This window comes from Staurois parvus, unplaced genomic scaffold, assembly GCF_062004578.1.
Source record: "Staurois parvus isolate SC_StPar_1 unplaced genomic scaffold, SC_StPar_1.0 ptg000068l, whole genome shotgun sequence".
In the NCBI taxonomy this organism is placed as follows: domain Eukaryota; kingdom Metazoa; phylum Chordata; class Amphibia; order Anura; family Ranidae; genus Staurois; species Staurois parvus.
In genome coordinates, this window is record NW_028317864.1 from 3912964 (window position 1) to 3934130 (window position 21167).

General features: G+C 41.4%; 1 protein-coding gene across 2 annotated transcripts in view; it reads right to left on the reverse strand.

Moving 5' to 3' along the window:
* Positions 1-21167, reverse strand: part of ABL1 (ABL proto-oncogene 1, non-receptor tyrosine kinase) — a 375160-nt gene that overhangs the window by 37476 nt on the left and 316517 nt on the right. For both annotated transcript variants that reach the window (XM_089669033.1, XM_089669032.1), the window contains 2 exons: positions 12984-13068; positions 8700-8877 (listed from right to left, as the gene is read on the reverse strand). In XM_089669033.1, the coding sequence (XP_089525159.1) occupies positions 8700-8877; positions 12984-13068 (263 nt within the window). The remainder of the gene's footprint in view (positions 1-8699; positions 8878-12983; positions 13069-21167) is intronic.

Sequence of the window (21167 nt, forward strand, 5' to 3'; positions counted from 1 at the left end):
GGTTCATACAGGTGCTTTCCATCAGGTATTGAAAACACCTGTGGATGTCACCGAGCAGCAATCAAGCATAATAAGCACCAATTAGGCAGCTTTAAAATGACTGTGATACTCAGCTCCTTCTAGACATTTACTGGTGTGGTTACAAACATGGTGAAGGCAAGAGAATGGTCCAGGAAGACAAGAGAAGAGGTGATTTCTCTTCACAGGAAGGGCAATGGCTATAAGAAGATTGCAAAGATGTTAAACATACCAAGAGACACCTTAGGAAGCATCATTCGCAAATTCAAGGCAAAGGGCACTGTTGAAACGCTACCTGGTCGTGGCAGAAAGAAGATGCTGACTTCGACTGCTGTGCGCTACCTGAAGCGTAGAGTGGAGAGAAGTCCCCGTGTGACTGCTGAGGAACTGAGAAAAGATTTGTCAGATGTGGGTACAGAAGTTTCAGCCCAGACAATAAGACGCACACTGCGTAATGAAGGCCTCCGTGCCAGAACTCCCAGGCGTACCCCCTTGCTGTCTCCAAAGAATAAGAAGAGTCGACTGCAGTATGCCAAAAGCCATGTGGACAAACCACAAAAGTTGTGGGATAGTGTTCTGTGGACTGATGAAACAAAATTAGAACTGTTTGGGCCCATGGATCAACGCTATGTTTGGAGGAGGAAGAACAAGGCCTATGATGAAAAGAACACCTTGCCTACTGTGAAGCATGGTGGAGGGTCAATCATGCTTTGGGGCTGTTTTGCTTCTGCAGGTACAGGGAAGCTTCAGCGTGTGCAAGGTACCATGAATTCTCTTCAGTACCAGGAGATATTGGATGGAAACGTGATGCAGTCCGTCACACACCTGAGGCTTGGGAGACGTTGGACCTTTCAACAGGACAATGATCCCAAGCATACCTCCAAGTCCACTAGAGCATGGTTGCAGAGGAAAGGCTGGAACATTTTGGAGTGGCCATCGCAGTCACCAGACTTAAATCCGATTGAGAACCTCTGGTGGGACTTAAAGAAAGCAGTTGCAGTGCGCAAGCCTAAGAATGTGACTGAACTGGAGGCCTTTGCCCATGAAGAATGGGCGAAGATACCCGTAGATCGCTGCAAGACACTTGTGTCAAGCTATGCTTCACGTTTAAAAGCTGTTATAACTGTAAAAGGATGCTGTACTAAGTACTAAGATTGAATGTCACTTGGGGGTTGAATAAAACTGATAATGCTGTGAGCACAGAAAAGACATTTGTGGTTATTTCATTATAACTGTTATGTTATATTTGTCTGACCTACAAGTGCCTCTTTAATGTAAATGTAAGCAAGATGACTGAATGATCAAAAGCAATGTCAAACTGGCCAAAACACTCAATTTCAGTGGGGGTTGAATAATTTTGGTCACAACTGTAGATTGGATCATTATGCAGCCCCTTGGCATGGAGTTTAGCTGGGGTGTAGCGTACCCTTAAAAGAATATAAAGTTGGGACAACCTGTGAGACACATTGAGAGAACTTAGCTGTACTGATTGTCACACTGTGTCTTACTGCTTCTCCTCAAAAACTCCTACATCCTTCTTCCAAAGTGGACCAGGCTCACACAGGTAGCCCTCTAGGTATAATACATAATATAATACAACAATAACATGGTATAAGCACACTTTAATTCATTTGGTCACAATGGTCAATGTTACCAAAAAAGCTCAAATAGCTCTCCTAAATGAACCTGTTGACAATATTCCGAAACATTCGCAGACTTATCTCTTACATGTTTTTGGCTGCTAAAACATCTATAGCTATTGCTTGGAAGACCCCTATGATTGATCAAGCTATAATGAAGCGCAAACTTACCTGCATGTTATATGAAAAACTGGTTAGCAACCTTTGGAAAAAACATTTTCTTGTTAGACACCTGATGGTTGTTAACCACAATAACTATGATACCTCAAGGATTATGTTTGTGGAAGAAAAGACAATGGTCCTCGTCCCTCTTTTTTTTTTAAACTCTTTATGTTCCCCTTTGGCCACATATGTATCACCTACAAGACATAGCTCTATGATAGCTGCCATATTCCCAGATGTCAAGAAGTCAACATGTTTCAGCCATCCAGGCCTTATTCATTATTAGAAATTAATCAGTGTACATTTCATTTTTTTTTTTTTTACAAAAACCCAATAAAAATGATTGAAAAAGAAATTCTCATCAGTATATTCAATGACTTGATTAAAGTCATTAGAATGTATTTAAAAACATTTGCTTTCAAAATTTCATTTTAAAGTGAACGGACTTTCGCAAACAGTGTTGGAAGTCTGTTTGCTCCACAAATATTTTTTATCTTGTTCCTTTGTTTTGACTACAGTAACGACAAACTACTAGTCTATGGCCAGCATTAGAACTGCTCTCTTTCTCGGTTGCATTTTACAAATTTCCTTCTGCAAGGATAGCACAAGACTGCACTGGATGTTTAGTCTCAGCATGGATTACCACATGGCATGCTGTATTTGCTACAGAGACTGAACACACTGTACCACTTTAACAGATGGGGAAAAGCACGGTGTTTTAACTTTTCTGTTCATAAACGAACAACTGTTCCTAAACATATTGGCTATTGTTACTAATGATTCCATAGAAAATCTTTATATGACGAGAATAAATATTTAAGCGTAACTATAGGCAAAAGATTAAAAAAAAATTAAAGAAATCTAACAGATCCCTCCAAAGTTACATAGTTAGTGGCTGAAAAAAGACAAAAGTCCATCCAGTTCAGCCATAAATTAAAAAAAAAAAATGTATAATCCTATACCCACAGTTTATCCAGAGGAAGGCAAAAAACCCAGCAAAGCATGATCCAATTTGCGCCTACAGTTTAAAAAATTCCTTCCTGATCCCCCGAGAGGCAATCGGATATTCCCTGGAAGTGGGTGGATGAATGCAGAATGGTGCCAGCTTTCAGAATGTCCGAGCAGTGTCTGCATCTAATTTGATACAGCTGCAGTTCAGTCAACATTTTCCATCCAACTTCTTTGATTTTTTCAATTGAAGGATGTCAGGTGGGAGGGGGGTGACATGGCCTTCCTATAACAGACCAACCTGTCCAGCAAAAGTGTCAGTTACAGAGTTGGGACATAGCATACAACACAGTTGGGAAGGCATACCGTTTGTATTTATTTACACTTATCAGCCACCCACCAAAGCTCATCAAAGTATGGATTCCACTAGACCTCTGAAGATATGCTGTGGTAACTGGCACCAAGCAATCAGTAGCAGATCCTTTAAATCATGCAAGTTGCAAAGTGGGACATCCAAAGATCAGTTTTTCCAGCACATCACAAAGATGCTCGATTGGAGTGAGACCTGGAGAATTTGAAGGCCAAGTCAATGCTTCAAACTTGTTGATGTGTTCCTCAACCCATTCATGAATTCATTAGACCAGGCCACCTTCACCCAATGCTCCATGGACTAATTCTGATGCTCGGGCACTTTTGGTTGTGGACAAGGGTCAGCATGGGCACCCTGACAGGTCTGTAACTTAACAGCCCCATACATAAACTGTGATGCACTGTGTGTTCTCACACCTTTCTATCAGAATTAACATTAAGTTTTTCAGAAATTGAGTTACAATAGCGCTTCTATTGGATCAGACTACACAGATCAGTCTTCTCTCCCCTCGTGCATCAGTGAGCCTTGGCCGGCTATGACCCTTTTGAACGTTCACCGGTTTCCTTTCTTGGACCCCTTTTGGTAGAGCCTGACCACTGCAGACCAAGAACATCCCACAAGAGCGTCAGTTCTGGAGTTGCTCTTACCCAGTCACCATTTTTCTCTTGTCAAAGTCATTCAAATCCTTACGTTTGTCTATCTTTTCTGCTTTCAACTTCACGGACAACATGCTCACTTGCTGCCTAAATATCCCACCCACTTTTAGATGACGCTCTAAACACATCCCTAATGTACTTGAACTAAAACTTTACTGAAACAAGAATGTTATTCACTTTAACGGTGAGTGGTCATAATGTTATGACTGATTGGTGTATATTGCTTAAACATATATTCCAAACAAAAAGAAAAACCTGTTGTAAGACGTTTGTTGGAGTTTTATGTCAATTAAATTAATTTAATTTTCTTTAATGTGTTTATCTGTTAAAGTGTGACTATGCACAAAACAATAAATGACATATATGAAGCAGCTGTTTTTCTACCTGTAGATCCATTGTTTTTCTTCCCATAATAGAGTAGCAAGGCTGTGTATTCAGCAATGAAATCGCACACCCTGCGGCTGAAGGTAGTCCTAGATGGACATGTAGTTTTAAACGGGCTTTAAAGAAAATCAATAATTAAATGTTTTTATTTTTACTCTATCGGATAAAGTACATGTAGTACTCTGTCCTATGTTCCTAGGTGCTTTACAAAGCAGTCAGAATACAACACAGCATGAGAGATTCTTGGATCCACATAGCTGTTGTGGTTGCAGGAAAGAAACTGTGCATACCTAGCTTTAAGTGCTCACAGCCAAGATAGTCTGTGGTTATAAAGGAGCTGTCTCCTTCCTAGCTGTTGTTAGATTGACCAAGTCAAGAAGTAAGGGGGGGGGGGGGGGGCGGGTGGATGTGTCAGGTCAAATTGATGGGTTTAGTTCCGTTTTAAGTTGTACCTGAGATTACCACATAAACGTGAGCTCTGCTCTTCAGATAAATTGCTATACTGTTGCAAGTAAGAGAACTTTGAATTCTCTGGCAGTTTTAGAATATCATAGCTATTGTAGATTTGAAATGGTAAATACGTAAATAAAATACTGTTCATAGCCGAACAGATTAATGGAATAGCAATAGATATAGAAATAAGCTCCAGATACTTTAAAACAAGCATCTTGCTTCAACTGGCCCACGCACATGTATTCTGTAGTCCTATGTACGCTGCTAGACAATTCTAACTATACAATTTTGTGATCTTTTGGGTGCTGCCCAAACTCCAAACATGCTGTGATAGTACCATGTAGGTACAGAGTGCATGGAACACACACGGGCAGTGCACTCTTCTCCTTTCGAAGCACTGCTGAGCTCAGCTGCTACAACAAATAGAGGAAGACTGCACATGCATGAGTTTCATAAGTGGGAGAGAGCTTGTTTGTGTGATTTATGGTGCATCCCAGATCCCAGGCAGGGTGGGGGGAGGAGGGGGTCACTTTCAAAGTTAGTGTTTTTGGCCAGGCTGTGGGAATGACACAATGGGTCTACTAATATGGCATTTTTACTAAACACCAATTTTGTAAGCTGCACAGTGTCTGTAATAAAATGTACCATGCAATCAAGGTGCCCCAGTAGATTTAAAAAGGCGAACTCTTTATGTTTTTTTAAAGTGTGTAAGGAGCAAAGTACCATAAAGCATATCAACCAATCTGAATTCACATTACTAAAGCTCAACCATCAGACTTCTGGCACTGTTTTTTTGAAACCCTGAAAGCATAATTCCATAATTCTCACAAAAGTAATTGTATTGCATGGCAGAAAATCAAACCTGTTCTGACAGCAAGAGCAGGGGCGAAAAATTTAATACAAAGGAGTCCAACACTCCAATCTGGGTGCCTACAGGTACTTTATTGCAGAGAGGAAATATATGCCTCCGTGTACAACAATAGAGAAGGCTGAAAATACTGCTACCTAATCAATAAGTTGCCCTCTTCAAAATGACTTCTAGAGCCTACAGCAGAAAACACATCTAGACAGTACTTGCGCTCCTCAAGCACCAGGTAGCCTCTGTTGTTTAAGTAAGCTTAATCTCATAAGAAGAATATTTTCTCTCTTTTGCTGGCTGTCCAAGAGTGGAATATAAACTGTGGAACCCACGGATTGTGCTCCAACAGGCTTATATAAACAGTCTATCACTCCGCACTTACTAAATGCAGCCAAATCCCTCAACCCCACATTCTGGGGTTGACCTTACACATACAGTAGATGTAGTAAGGTCAAAGCTAGAAATGGTATCAAAACAGTACTCTATTACATCCCTGGTATCATGTAGCAATAAAACATGTTACAATCACATTACCTTTCTAACTTAATTTGTTAATTCTTATGGTGAGGCAAAATGTACAAGTAATTTGGACAGAGCCCAATGAAATACAGTGTAGTAACCCAAATCATGTCTTGCCCATGGGTAAGGTGCCTAGATTACGTCCACAACATTTCGGGTCCCTCTACCATTAGTGGTGTCATATAAGTCTGGTGTTGTGATACCTATATATCTCCAAGCAAGGGTCCAGACCACAAAACAACTAACAATGCAGTATACTCAGGGATACAAGAGTTAAAGGGAGCAAACCTGGAGTCTGAAGCCAAGGGTCCCAAATCTCATTGAATTTAGAGGGAGTCCCTCTCTGTCTCATAATTTGTTTCTCTTTCAACAAGGTAGAATTAACATTTGTCCGCCACTCTTCAAATGCAAAGGGTGCAGATGCAAGCCACTTTAACAAAATGCATTTAAATGCCAAGAACAGGAGCCTAGTAATAGCCGTTCTGACTGGAGGAGTATATAATTCCTTATCCAGAAACCCTAGTATGTAAGTAATGGGTGTTTAGGTAAATCATTTCACCATCTTAAACTGTATGCTCCCCATTGTCGTCCAGTCCCTAGAGGACCCCCCTTCCTCACACTCTATGTTCTCTTTTATTTTCTTACATTCTCTTGTTCTTTTTTTGGCTCATACAAAAGCTCTAAAGCCAGCCATAGATGGTTCAAATCTCAGCCCGGTTCATTCAGGCTCGGTGGGAGGGATTCTTCTATCAACACTGACTGCCTTGATGGGGGAAATCAAGTGAATTTCTTTCCTGCAACGAAGAAATTCACACTGTCTATGGCCTGTCTACTTGTTGAGTGTCCTCAGGCATTATTAAACTTTTATTGTTCTTTAAATTGGTCTTTTGTCACTGTGGATATGACACTGCTTTTAAATCATTTTGTCAAACATTTTGTACCGCTTGGATTATCCAATTGGTTTTTGTACCTTTTAAATGATTCCTATACTGCTTTGTCATTTGTAAATTCCTTTGTCATTTGTCAACTGCATACGATTTGAAAGGAATACGGTGCAATTCCTGTCCGAATCACATGCAGTTTCCCACACAACCCCTGTGTGAACTCATGCTTCTCATAGTGACGGAGTTCACACAGTAGGGGTGTGGGAAACCTCCCTGCATGACGGGTTCCACCAGCAAAGTTCTGGCTCCGGAATTGACTGCAGACATTAGTAGCTGAAGCCTGGGCTCCTCCTGTCTCTCCCACGGCTGCTCCCTGCTCTCAAAGGTGGCTGTCTTCCTCTGGGAAGTCCATGTGTCGATGCTGACCAATTCGAATCTCTGTAGTCCATACTGTCAGCACTACGAGGAGAGAAAGCTGGGGAAGGGGATAAAATCCCCAGACTGGTGAAGCGGCTTTTCAGCGTCTGACAGTGGGGGATCGTGACATTCTGGTACATGGCAACCAGGGGGATGGGGCCCAGTGTAACGTCACCTTAGGTGAACTTATAATGTAAGCATAGGCTGGTGGGTGGCTCGAACCACTGGAGGCAGGGGGAGAGAGCCACTGGAGATGTGGAAGACAGCCGCTTCTGGGAGCAGGGAACAAAGCTATGGGAGAGGCAGAATGTGCTCAAGCTACAGCCGCTAATGTCCACAGTTGGATCAGGAGCCGGAGCCTCGTTGGTGGAACCTGTCACGCAGGGAGGTTTCCTGCACAGCTCCTCTGTGAATTCAAGCTGAAGCCAGTATGACAAGTCTGGGTTCACACAGCAGTTGTGTGGGAAACCACCCACGATTTAGACAGGAATCACATCGCACTCCTGTTCAAATCGCATGCAATTCTTTGCAGTGCGATTTGAGCCCATTCGTTTTGTATGGGCTCCAAACACACCTCAAAAAATACTGATACTCTCTATCAGCGAGTACTTGACTGAGAGTAACAGTACTCGTTCATACTCGCCGGTAAAAAAGCCATATCAGTGCAACCCTAGACTTTACTAAAGAGTTAAGATTATACTGAGTGATATTACAAGAACGAAGACAAGGTTTACACCCCCCCCCCCCCCCATAGAAAGTATACACATGGATTGACTTAGGTACATTCAGCCTTCCCACAGAGGGATTAAATCTTGGCTGGTCCCTGCTGAATCGGCCATGGTTCGACCCATCTATGGTAAGCTTAAGAGTGTTTATTGTATTCAGTGAATTCAGCAGTGGCTTTTTTTTAAAACCTCCCTATCCTCTACAATACATGTTCACCTCAGAATTACAAAAAGAAAACAATGCTTTCACTGATAACTTTCTAGTGGGATTTACGGACAAAAGTAAATGGACTTATTTATTTTTTTATTTATTACAGGTGCTTATATAGTGCTCTCAATTTACGCAGCTCTTTACATATATATTGTACATTCACATCAGTCCCTAACCCTCAAGGGGTGTACAATCTAAGGTCCTTAACTGACGTTCATACATACACATACTAGGGCCAATTTAGACAGGAGCCAATTAACCTAGCAGCATGTCTTTGGAGTGTGGGAGGTAACTGGAGTAGCCAGAAGGAGAACATGCAAGCTCCAGTCATGTGGTGCCATGGTTGGGATTCAAACCAATGACCCTAGTGCTGCCAGGCGAAAGTGCTAACAATTTAGCCATTGTGCTGTCTACTTATGATGACCTGTGCGGTGTATAGTTTAGGCCACCCACCTGTGAATGAAGTTCTTCTTCTCTAAATACTCCATAGCAGATGAGATCTGAGTCGCCATATGGAGCAGCACCACAGCTGTCACCTCCTGCCGATTGCAGTCCCGCAGGTAATCCAACAGGTTACCATATGTCATGAACTCCGTGATGATGTAAAATGGGGGTTCCCGTGTGCAGACCCCTAGAACAAAGCAGGGTATTAAAGCATCTCTTTAAGAATAGTATTTGATGGATCGGTCAATGTAATAAATTACCATGTATAGATCAGTATGTATAGAATATATATATATATATATGTATATATATATATATATATATATACACACATACACACTGTATATAAGGACAGAAGAGTAAATTGGTTAGGTAGGTAGCTGTATAGAACAGGGAGCAAAGCCTTTAGTGGGAGCATGTGGTGGGAGACCATCCTGAAACTGTTGAAACCCGCTTCCCCCAACAGCTAAATGCACACCGAACACGCTGCATGGTACAGTGACTCTTCCCATTCCTATGAAGAAAGGGCTACTGCAAAATAATCCCATTGTTACCAATATGCTGGGACATCTCTGATTACATTATGGGAGCTCCTGATATAAGAAAGTTCAGGAGCAAACTACACAATTCTTAAACCACACTACTAATAAATATTATGGAGCTGATGCATTAAAACAAAATGACAAAAAATTATTGCAAAAAATGGAAGATGTTGCCCCTAGAAACTAACCAGTAAAAAAAAAAAAAAAGCTGAAAATTGCTAACCCCTTACATATATGCTGGTTTTATACTTTTGCTGTACAATGTGGCAATCACATTATAAATGGTTACCTTTATAACAGATAGATGCTCCAGATAAATATCATGAAAGAGAAACATTGCTTTAACAACCACCATTTCCTACTCTTACCTCCACTCTTCTGCTACAGTTGTTGCAGTTTTTTCTACATATATAATACCCGTATGCAGTCCAATAGGCAGGAGTCTCTAATCTAATATACTTGGTCAGAATCACATCCCTGTAAAGCTTGGGGCTCCTGCTGAGACCATTTGCTCAATACACACCAGTGTACTAATAGTGTGTAATTATAAACTGTATGCAACTTCATACAGTGCCTTGAAAAAGTATTCATACCCCTTGAAATTTTCCACATTTTGTCATGTTACAAACAAAAACATAAATGTATTTTTTATGTATTTTTTGTTGGTCTATCGCATTTTATGGGATAGACCAACACAAAGTGTCACATAATTGTGAAGTGGAAGGAAAATGATAAATGGTTTTCAACATTTTTTACAAATACAAATCTGAAAAGTGTGGCGTGCATTTGTATTCAGCCCCCTTTACTCTGATACCCCTAACTAAAATCTAGTGGAACCAATTGCCTTCAGAAGTCACCTAATTAGTAGAGTACACCTGTTTGTAATATGATCTCAGTATAAATACAGCTGTTCTGTGAAGCCCTCAGAGGTTTGTTAGAGAACATTAATGAACAAACAGCATTATGAAGGCCAAGGAACACACCAGACAGGTCAGGGATAAAGTAGTGGAGAAGCTTAAAGCAGGGTTAGGTTATAAAAAAAATATCCCAAGCTTTGAACATCTCACAGAGCACTGTGCAATCCATTATCTAAAAATGGAAAGAGTATGGCACAACTGCAAACCTACCAAAACATGGCCATCCACCTAAACTGACAGGCTGGGCAAGGAGAGCATTAATCGGAGAAGCAGCTAAGAGCCCCATGGTAACTCTGGAGGAGCTGCAAAGATCCCCAGCCCAGGTGGGAGAATCTGTCCACAGGAAAACTATTAGTCATACACTCCAGAAATCTGGCCTTTATGGAAGAGTGGCAAGAAGAAAGCCATTGTTGAAAGAAAGCCATAAGAAGTCCCGTTTGCAGTTTACGAGAAGCCATGGTGGTGGTGGGGGGGGGGGGGGCACAGCAAACATGTGGAAGAAGGTGCTCTGGTCAGATGAGACCGAAATTTAACTTTTTGGCCTAAAAGCAAAACACTATGTGTGGCAGAAAACTAACACTGCACATCACCCTGAATGCACCATCCCCACCGTGAAACATGGTGGTGGCAGCCTCATGTTGAGGGGATGCTTTTCTTCAGCAGGGACAGGAATGCTAGTCAGAGTTGATGGGAAAATGGATGGAGCAAAATGCAGAGCATGATTAAAAGAAAACCTATTAGGAGTCTGAAAAAGACTTGAGACTGGGGCGGAGGATCAGTTCCAGCAGTGCAACGACCCTAAACATACAGCCAGAGCTACAATGGAATGCTTTACAGTTGCACGAAAAAGTATGTGAACCCCTTGGGATTACGTGGAGTTTTGTATGAATTGGGCATAAAATGTGCTCTGAACGTCATCTAAGTCACAACAATAGAAGAACACAGTCTGCTGAACATAATACTACACAAACATTAGATGTTGCCATGGTTTAATTGCATTCACAGTGCAGGGAGGAAAAAGTATGTGAACCTTTGGACTTAATAACTGGTTGACCCTCCTTTGGCAGCAATAACCTCAACCAAACGTTTCCTGTAGTTGCAGATTAGACCTGCACAACGATCTGGAGTAATTCTGGACCACTCCTCTTCACAAAACTGTTTCAGTGTAGCAATATTCTTGGGATGTCTGGTGTGAATCGCTCTCTTAAGGTCATGCAACAGCATTTCAATCGGGTTGAGGTCAGGACTCTGACTGGGCCACTCCAGAAGGCGTATTCTGTGCTGTTGCAGCCATTGATTTGTTGAATTATTTGTATGCTTTGGGTCATTGTCCTGTTGCATCACCCATCCTCTGCGGAGCTTCAGTTGGCGGACAGATGGTCGTACGTTTTCCTGCAAAATGTTTTGATAAACTCTGGAATTCATTTTCCCATCAATGACAACAATCCGTCCAGGCCCTGAGGCAGAAAAGCAGCCCCAAACCATGATGCTCCCTCCGCCATGTTTTACAGTGGGGATGAGGTTTTGATGTTGGTGTGCTGTGCCTTTTTTCCTCCACACATAGTGTTGTGTGTTCTTCCCAAACAACTCAATCTTGGTTTCATCTGTCCACAGTATATTTTGCCAGTAGTGCTGTGGAACATCCAGGCGCTCTTTTGCAAACTTCAAACGTGCTGCAATATTCTTTTTGGACAGCAATGGCTTTCTCCGCGGTGTCCTCCCATGTACTCCATTCTTGTTTAATGTTTTCCTTATTGTAGATGTGTCAACAAAAATGTTAGCATGTGCCAGAGATTTCTGTAGGTCTTTAGCTGACACTCTCGGATTCTTCTTTATCTTATGCAGCATTCTGTGCTGTGCTCTTGCAGTCATTTTTACAGGACGACCACGCCTAGGGAAAGTAGCAACAGTGCTAAACTTTCTCCATTTGTAGACAGTCTGTCTTACCGTGGACACATGAACATCAAGGCTTTTGGAGATACTTTTGTAACCCTTTCCAGCTTCATGCAAGTCAACAATTCTTGATCGTAGGTCTTCTGAGAGCTCTTTTCTGCGAGGCATGGTTCACATCAGACAGTGCTTCTTGAAACCAGTAAACCCAAAACAGGTTTGTGTAGTATTATGTTCAGCAGACTGTGTTCTTCTATTGTTGTGACTTAGATGACGTTCAGAGCACATTTTATGCCCAATTCATGCAAAACTCCACGTAATCCCAAGGGGTTCACATACTTTTTCTTGCAACTGTAGATCAAAGCATATTCATGTGTTAGAATGGCCCAGTCAAAGTCCAGACCTAAATCCAATTGAGAATATGTGGCAAGACTTGAAAATTGCTGTTCACAGATGCTCTCCATCCAATCTGACAGACCTTGAGCTATTTTGCAAAGAAGAATGGGCAAAATTCTCCCTCTCTAGATGTGCAAAGCTGGTAGAGACATCCCCAAAAAGACTTGCAGCTGTAATTGCAGTGAAAGGTGGTTTTACAAAGTACAGACTCAGGGGGGGCTGAATACAAGTGCACACCAACATTTTTCACATATTTGTAAAAAATTTTGAAAACCATTTATCATTTTCTTTCCATTTCACAAATATGTGCCACTTTGTGTTGGTTCAACACATAAAATACATTTACCTTTTTGGCTGTAACATGACAAAATGTGGAACATTTCAAAGGGTATGAATACTTTTTCCAGGCACTGTATGTATGCAACCATACGTGCCCATACATAAGCAGTTCTTTGAAATGTGAATTTTAATCACAGACACACTTTACCTCTATGCAAGTGCAAAAAAAAAGTGAAAAGGAGAATGCTTCTTTTGTCCTGTTTACATACCCAGCAATTGAACCAGGTTGGGGTGTTTAACCTCCTTCATCACAGCAGCTTCTTTCAAAAACTCTTCCACTTCCATTGTGTCCTCCTGAAAACATGGGAGAAAATAAGCAGGTTTTTAAAGGTTCCATTTAACGGCTTCATCGGAAAGGATAAAGCAGCTAGAAGCACTCATAAACACAACATCCTTTAATTCCAGAGCGCATCCTCTGACAGACTTTAATTAAAATGTGCTGCAAAGACATCAGTGGTTGGGTGCTATTATATAGCACAGAGTTTGAGGATAATGTAAAACTGCATAACGTGAATCATTAGAGAAAACCTCCAGGCAATCACATGTTCTAGCATTCAACACCCATTGACAGGGTAAACAATGTCTTCCCCTGCACTCACATCAATAGGAGCTTGCTGCTAGAGAAATATCTACATGGCAGAGCTAGGAGAGGCCTTAACAACAAAGTCAGCCACTAGGTGGCAGCAGCTTACAGGACTGCTATGTTCTATAAATCAATTGATATGAAGACTTTAGTCTCCCTGGGGGTCACTTAGGATAATCTAGGGGTCATTTAGATTAGGGACCTGTGTATAATAAGATGGGGGATCCCTTTAAAGAGTTCTCGAGTTCCCCCGACTAAACTGGAAAACAATCCGTGTCCTGACCCAACATTACCAAAAGTCCCCCCCACTCAAAGCTCCTCAATCAGCTGTTCTCTGCCTTAAAAGGTAGCTCTGAACCCAATTATGAGCTCAGAAGAGCTTGACTTTTTATGTACAATGCTGGCCTGGTTTTGAAAACCCAATAAAAAAAAAAAAAAGCAGCACATAGCAGAGCCTCCCCACAAAAAGGTGGATTGGTTCTGAGCCTTCAAACAAGCTTCAACATCATAGGCAATCATAACTAGAATATAAGAGGATACCCTATAAAAGGAGATAACTTCTAAAAGTTCCTTTTTCAAAAATATATGCAAAAATTTATGTATAAAAAAGTTAAACAATCGTATCACTCGTTTGACTTTAGTTTTTTGCCTCTAATTGCCCCTCTATGTGTTCATGTGTACACAGGCATCGTAGATTGTAAGCTCCAAGGATCAGGGCCCTCCTATCCCTCTTGTATTGAACTGTATTGTTGCTGTATTGTCTCCCTTTATATTGTAAAGCGCTGAGCAAACTATTGGCACTATATAATTCCTGTATAAAAATAATTTACAGATGTTTAAAAGGCAGAGAAAAAAAATCCCAGGGTCAGCTGTTCAGGAGAAGAGCATAAAAAACTTGACGCACCTAAATGTGTCCAAACACGCTTAATTGCTCGGCGCTTGGCAGTTTATTCATTTCAATGGCCATATACTGGCCAATGGAAATAATGAACGCCAAAGCACGTGACACAACTAAACACATTTACAAAATGCGAGTGTAATGTTTTTAATGCTGCTTTTTCCTCCTCTATAACAAGGCATCTAGGGTAGGAAAAAAAAAGGCCCAGTGTGCATGAGGCCAAAAGGATAACTAAACCCAAGAACAAAAAATGTAATGTATTGCTGCTTACAGACCTTAAAGTGATTGGAAAGGGAAATAAAAAAAAACAAAAAACACTAAAACAACATCTCCTCTATACTTACCTGCTCTGTGTAACAGAATTGCACAGAGCAGCCCCGAACCTGTTCTTCTCAGGTCGAGAAAGCTGCTTCCCATAGGGGGCACTTGTGCGTGCTTGATCATGAGCCCCGCTGCTGCATCCATTGATGCCCCGGCCCGGTCCCCAATCCTTCTTCACTGGCTTTGACTGACAACAGCAGGAGCCGATGGTTCCCAAAGCCCCAGCAAAGCCAGAAAGACATGGAAGTGAGGGAAGAGAGGAGCTGCAGACATGGACAGCACTGGATAGAAAGAGGGATCAGGTAAGTACATTGGGGGGGGAGGGGCCAAAACTGATGCTTAAACATTTGTTACCTTAATGCAGGGGTCCTCAAACTATTGAAACAGGGGGCCAGTTCTCGGACCTTTACACTGTTGGGGGGCCGGACTATAGTTTGAAAAATTTTTTAATTCCTATGCACGCCGCACATATATTATTTGTAGTGCAAAAAAAAAAAAAACCCAGGAAAAAACAATACAATATTTCAAATGCACTGCACACTGTAGCGCACTGGACACCGCAATGCACTGCACACTGTAACGCACTGGACACCGCAATGCACTGTACACTGTAACGCACTGGGCACCGCAATGCACTGTACACTGTAACGCACTGGACACCGCAATGCACTGTACACTGTAACGCACTGGACACCGCAATGCACTGTACTGCACTGGGCACTGGAATGCACTGTACGCTTAACGCACTGGACACCGGAATGCAATGTACACTGTACCGCACTGGGCACCGCAATGCACTGTACACTATAACGCACTGGACACCGCAATGCACTGTACTCTGATACACTGGACACCGCAATGCACTGTACACTGACACACTGGACACCGCAATGCACTGTACTCTGATACACTGGACACCGCAATGCACTGTACACTGTAATGCACTGGACACCGCAATGCACTGTACTCTGATACACTGGACACCGCAATGCACTGTACTCTGACACACTGGACACCGCAATGCACTGTACTCTGACACACTGGACACCGCAATGCACTGTACTCTGATACACTGGACACCGCAATGCACTGTACACTGTAATGCACTGGACACCGCAATGCACTGTACACTGTAACGCACTGGACACCGCAATGCACTGTACTGCACTGGGCACCGGAATGCACTGTACACGGACACACTGGACACCGCAATGCACTGTACTCTGATACACTGGACACCACAATGCACTGTACTCTGATACACTGGACACCACAATGCACTGTACTCTGATACACTGGACACCACAATGCACTGTACTCTGATACACTGGACACCGCAATGCACTGTACTCTAATACACTGGACACCGCAATGCACTGTACTCTGATACACTGGACACCGCAATGCACCGTACACGGATACACTGGACACCACAATGCACTGTACTCTGATACACTGGACACCACAATGCACTGTACTCTGATACACTGGACACCACAATGCACTGTACTCTGATACACTGGACACCACAATGCACTGTACTCTGATACACTGGACACCACAATGCACTGTACTCTGATACACTGGACACCACAATGCACTGTACTCTGATACAATGGACACCGCAATGCACTGTACACGGATACACTGGACACCACAATGCACTGTAGATTGATACTCTGGAAACCGCAATGCACTGTACCTGGTGCCTGGTTTGCTCACCTCCATTCCTGTCCTGTTTCTCCTCTGGCTGCAGCAAGTGAAATCCAGGGCTTGCAGGTTGCTGCTCGCTGTGTTCTTGCAGCCTAGCTATTTGCCGGCCGGCGCCATTTTTTTGTTTTTCAGGTTGGCCCGGCAGGCAGGATAAATGTCTTTGGTGGGTCGTATTCAGCCCGCGGGCCATAGTTTGAGGACCCTTGCCTTAAAGCAAGGAATGCATTAAAGTAAAACATGTTTAGCCTTTAGAACCACTTTAAGATGTGATAGCTATATTTGTTTTGTTGCTAGGAACATTTTCAGGAAGTACAGAAAATACCTGTTGATCTTGCCAAAAACGCAGTGTACTTGTCACTTCTGGTGAGCTGCACCTAAGAATATCTTCCTCCCTAGCTATCTTCTGTAAACTACCAATTGCTCTGCCCTCCATACAACTGAAAGGAAGAGATATGGACATGTTTGTAGTCCATATAAGGAGATCAGCCAAAAGTGATAACATGGCTCCCTCCGTAGATACAGAGGAGCCAGGACAGGGAATTTATTATTTAGAGGATTACTAGATGAAAATAAACTAAACAGCTTGAAAAAGAACACAAATGCAACTGCCACACCAAGGACTAATAAGTTGCAATATATTATATTTCTGGTTTTGAGTTTGGAAACAATTAAATTATGTGCTTGTGTAGACATGTTCCTGGGAGCAGCCATATTTGTTAAATCACCTTAGGATCTGATTTGTGTCCCGACAAGGAAGAAAATATGAAGCAACCACTGCATTTAACTACAGGGCAAGACTATTAGTCAGCACAGACATGACAAAAACAATACAGTCAAGAGAATTCAATAGACAGATTTCTGGTGGTAGTTCCCCTAAGAAGTATCTGCGCCTAATTCTGGCAAGCATCGGTACCAGTGTTAGTAACTACCGAAATATGAGCCAAATTCGGGTAGTTCTTATTACTTTCACTGTTGCTGTGACGACAAATCCTTAAAGAATTACTGGCTAAGGGTCATCCGTTTGAGTCCCAACCACGGTACTACCTGCCTGGAGTTTGCATGTTCTCCCTGTGTCTATGTGTGTATCCTCTGGATTCTCCGGTTTCCTCCCACACACCAAAGACACGCTGGATTATTTGGCTCCTGTCTAAATCGGCCCTAGTAAGTGCTGTCAGAATTTCTATGAGAGGAATATTTTCATCTTTTCTCAAACTCAAATCATAGTTGTTTTAAACTCAATAGGTCCCAACAACTCAGGGTCACTTTCAAGTCCCAGTTCACGCAAGAGACAATCTCGTTCCCAACTGAGATAGTTTGTTCTTGCAAAACAGAATTGAGGGAAGCAAGGACACCTCTCACTGCAGGAACAATGGGATTATCACATATTTACCACACCTGGAAAAAACGGAACAACATCTACCAGAATTTCTAGGCCCCAAAAATGTGAAGTGTGGAGACACCTTGAATGTGTGACCAGGTAGACTTGTGGACATTGTTTCAGCTCTGGGATGGGTATACAAGAGACAAACACCTCTCATTAAAGGGATCTCTATGGAAAGTTATACAGATGAACGTTGGAAGTATTTATATGTTTAAAACTATCAATATAACTAAATTCCTTTTATGGACAAAACCATTCTGAATATCATGGACAAATTATAAATAAATGATTTTAACCCCTTGACGCCGACCGTACGCAAATATGCGAACTCTCGACGGCTGGGCCTTGACGCTGAGGAGCCACATATTTATGTACCATTTGAAAACAAATGCCCTGCGCGCTCCCAGCACATATGTCGGTGTCTCACGGAAAGGTCCAGATCTCCCCTTGCGATCAGGACCTTTTACGGTCATGTGACCACCGTGACAGCGAATCCCGGTGGTCACATGACCCTAAAACCCTGTCCCGCCTTCCGGCGCCTGAAACCCCTTAAAGGGCCGGCGTGAAGAGGTTAAATTGTAACACAATGTTGCAAGATATCTAAGTTGATTGGATATAAAAAAAAAGATTTTATCCCAATACAACATCCCATTACTAAAAAGGTTTTCTGAATATTAACACAGGTTATTTATGTGTAATCCCATTAAATATTTAATGTGTTGGAATTTATCTTTATTGAAGAAATATTGTATGTGTGCTGCCATATTTATAAGCAAATCAGTAGTTAAATATGCAAATTATTAGGTTTATATGTACGTACATATACAGTTTGCCTGTGTACAAAGAAATGAAGGGTCTATCATTTTTAGCACAGGTGCATTTTAAATGATAGAGACAGAATATCAACCAAAAATCCAGAAACAAAACACGTGATACAAATGTTATACATTGAGTTGCAGTTTAGTGAGTAAAATAAGTATTTGATCCCCTACCAACCAACAATAATTCTGGCTCCCACAGACTGGCTATGTGCTCATGTGGTACACAGATTACTCCTGTCAATTTAAGAAGGTGCTAATAACAACTCGTTATGTGTATAAAAAACACCTGTCCACAGAATCTCTTTCTTGGGCACCAACAAGGGCAAGACCAAAGAGCTGTCAAAGGACGTCAGGGACAAGATTGTAGACCTGCACAAGGCTGGAATAGGCTACAAGACCATCAGCAAGAAGCTTGGTGAGAAGGAGACAACTGTTGGAGCCATTATTTGCAAATGGAAGAAATACAAAATAAGCATCAATCGCCCTTGGTCTGGAGCACCATGCAAGATTTTGCCTCATGGGGTAAGGATGATCATGAGATCTGCCCAGAACTACACAAGAGGAGTTTGTGAATGACCTCAAGGCAGTTCAGACTAGTGTCACCAAACAATCCATTGGTAACACAATATGCCACCATGGATTGAAATCCTGCAGTGCGCGCAAGATCCCCCTCCTCAAGAAGGCACATGTACAAGTCCGTCTGAAGTTTGCCAATGAATATCTAAATGATTCAGAGAAGGATTGGGAGAAAGTGCTGTAGTCAGAGGAGACCAAAATTGAGCTTATTGACATTAAATTAACTCGCCGTGTTTGGAAGAAGAAAAATGCTGACTATGGCCCTCAGAACACCATCCCTACAGTCAAGTATGGAGGTGGAAACATTATGCTTTGGGGCTGTTTCTCAGCTAAAGTTACAGGCTGACTTTGCCACATTGAGGGGCCAATAGACGGGGCCATGTATTGTAAAATCTTGGATGAGAACCTTCTTCCTTCAGCCAGAACACTGAAGACGGGTCGTGGATGGGTCTTCCAGCATGACAATAATCAAAAACATACCGCCAAGGCAACAAAGGAGTGGCTTAAGGAGAAGCACAATAAGGTCCAGGAGTGGCCTAGCCAGCCTCCAGACCTTAATCCTTTAGAAAATTTATGGAGGGAGCTGAAACTTCCAGTTGCCAAGCAACAGCCAAGAAACCTTAAGGATTTAGAGAAGAGCTGTAAAGAGTGGACCAAAATCCCTCCTGAGATGTGTGCAAACTTGGTAACCAACTACAAGAAATGTCTTACCTCTATGCTTACCAACAAGGGTTTCTCCACCATGTACTAAGTCATGTTTTGCTTGGGGATCAAACACTTATTTTACTCACTGAACTGCAACGCAATTTATAACATTTGTATCATGTGCTTTTTCTTGATATTCTGTCTTTATCTTTTAAAATACACATATGATAAAAATTATAGACCCTTCATTCCTTTCTAAGTGTGCAAACTTACAAAATTTGCAGTGGATCAAATAATTACTTTCCCCACTGTACATATATTAGTTTTTCTTTCTGTCCTGTATGTGCATAAATAATATTTTAATTGGTATATATAAAACTACAACTCTTTATAGCTAATGTTTTACATTTAAAATACTGGTATACAAGGAAATAGGAATAGTATCTACAAAAAAAAAGGAATAATACAAAAACAAACACTGGCTAGATTATTATACAGCAATAAACAGAATGTACGACTTTCTGGGCCACCTTCTGGGCCGGTTTATTAAAATTTTATGAATGTGTTGTGTGCCAATAGACAAAAGAGGAGGTCAGCCATCCATCTGATCATTGGGCTAACTGCACTCACACAAAACGCATCTGATTGTCCACGAGATTTCACATCTGATCATACTCAGGATGCACAATCCAAGCCTGTCTAGATGCCATTTTGTGAGAGCTTAACTCCACCCATCAATAGGCACCCATCTTTGGGTTATCTGAAACTTGAAGGGTAATTATAATCTATTTTCTGGTGATTCTGCTTGATTAGATTAATAAGCTTATTGTCATTTTTCTTGTTGTAACATTTTATAATTGTTTTTGTTCTTGAGCCATATTGGCATACCTATTTGCATAATTTGATGCTTTTTCCTTCTGCTGGGGAATAACCGTTAAAATTCCATAAAACACAACTATTGTCTGATAGTTATTATTTGTTATTTTATCTATGGGGAGAAATTATCAAATGTATTCATCATATACTGTACTGTGTGTGTATATATATATATATATATATATATATATATATATATATATATATATATAATCTATTGCTACAAATTTTGGAACGTTTATGTAAATTAGCTTGTTTTCTGTGTGCATCACAATCGAGCTATTATATTATGTGTTGTAGGTGACTTATGTTAATAAATTTAATTTATTTCAATAATTTGGTTCATCTACACATAGATCTGGTTTGTGTTCTTAAAGGACTTTGGAGTTTGGCTAAACGTTACTCAGAATTATTAAGTTAGTTAAATTATTTTTATACATTTTTGTTATATTTGGAGGCACCTTTAGCTGACTAAATTAATTGTCCGGGCGTTTCCTGGCATAACAGTGTATGTATGAATGTGAATTAGGGACCTTAGATTGTAAGCTACTTAAGGGCAAGGACTGATGTGAATGTGTA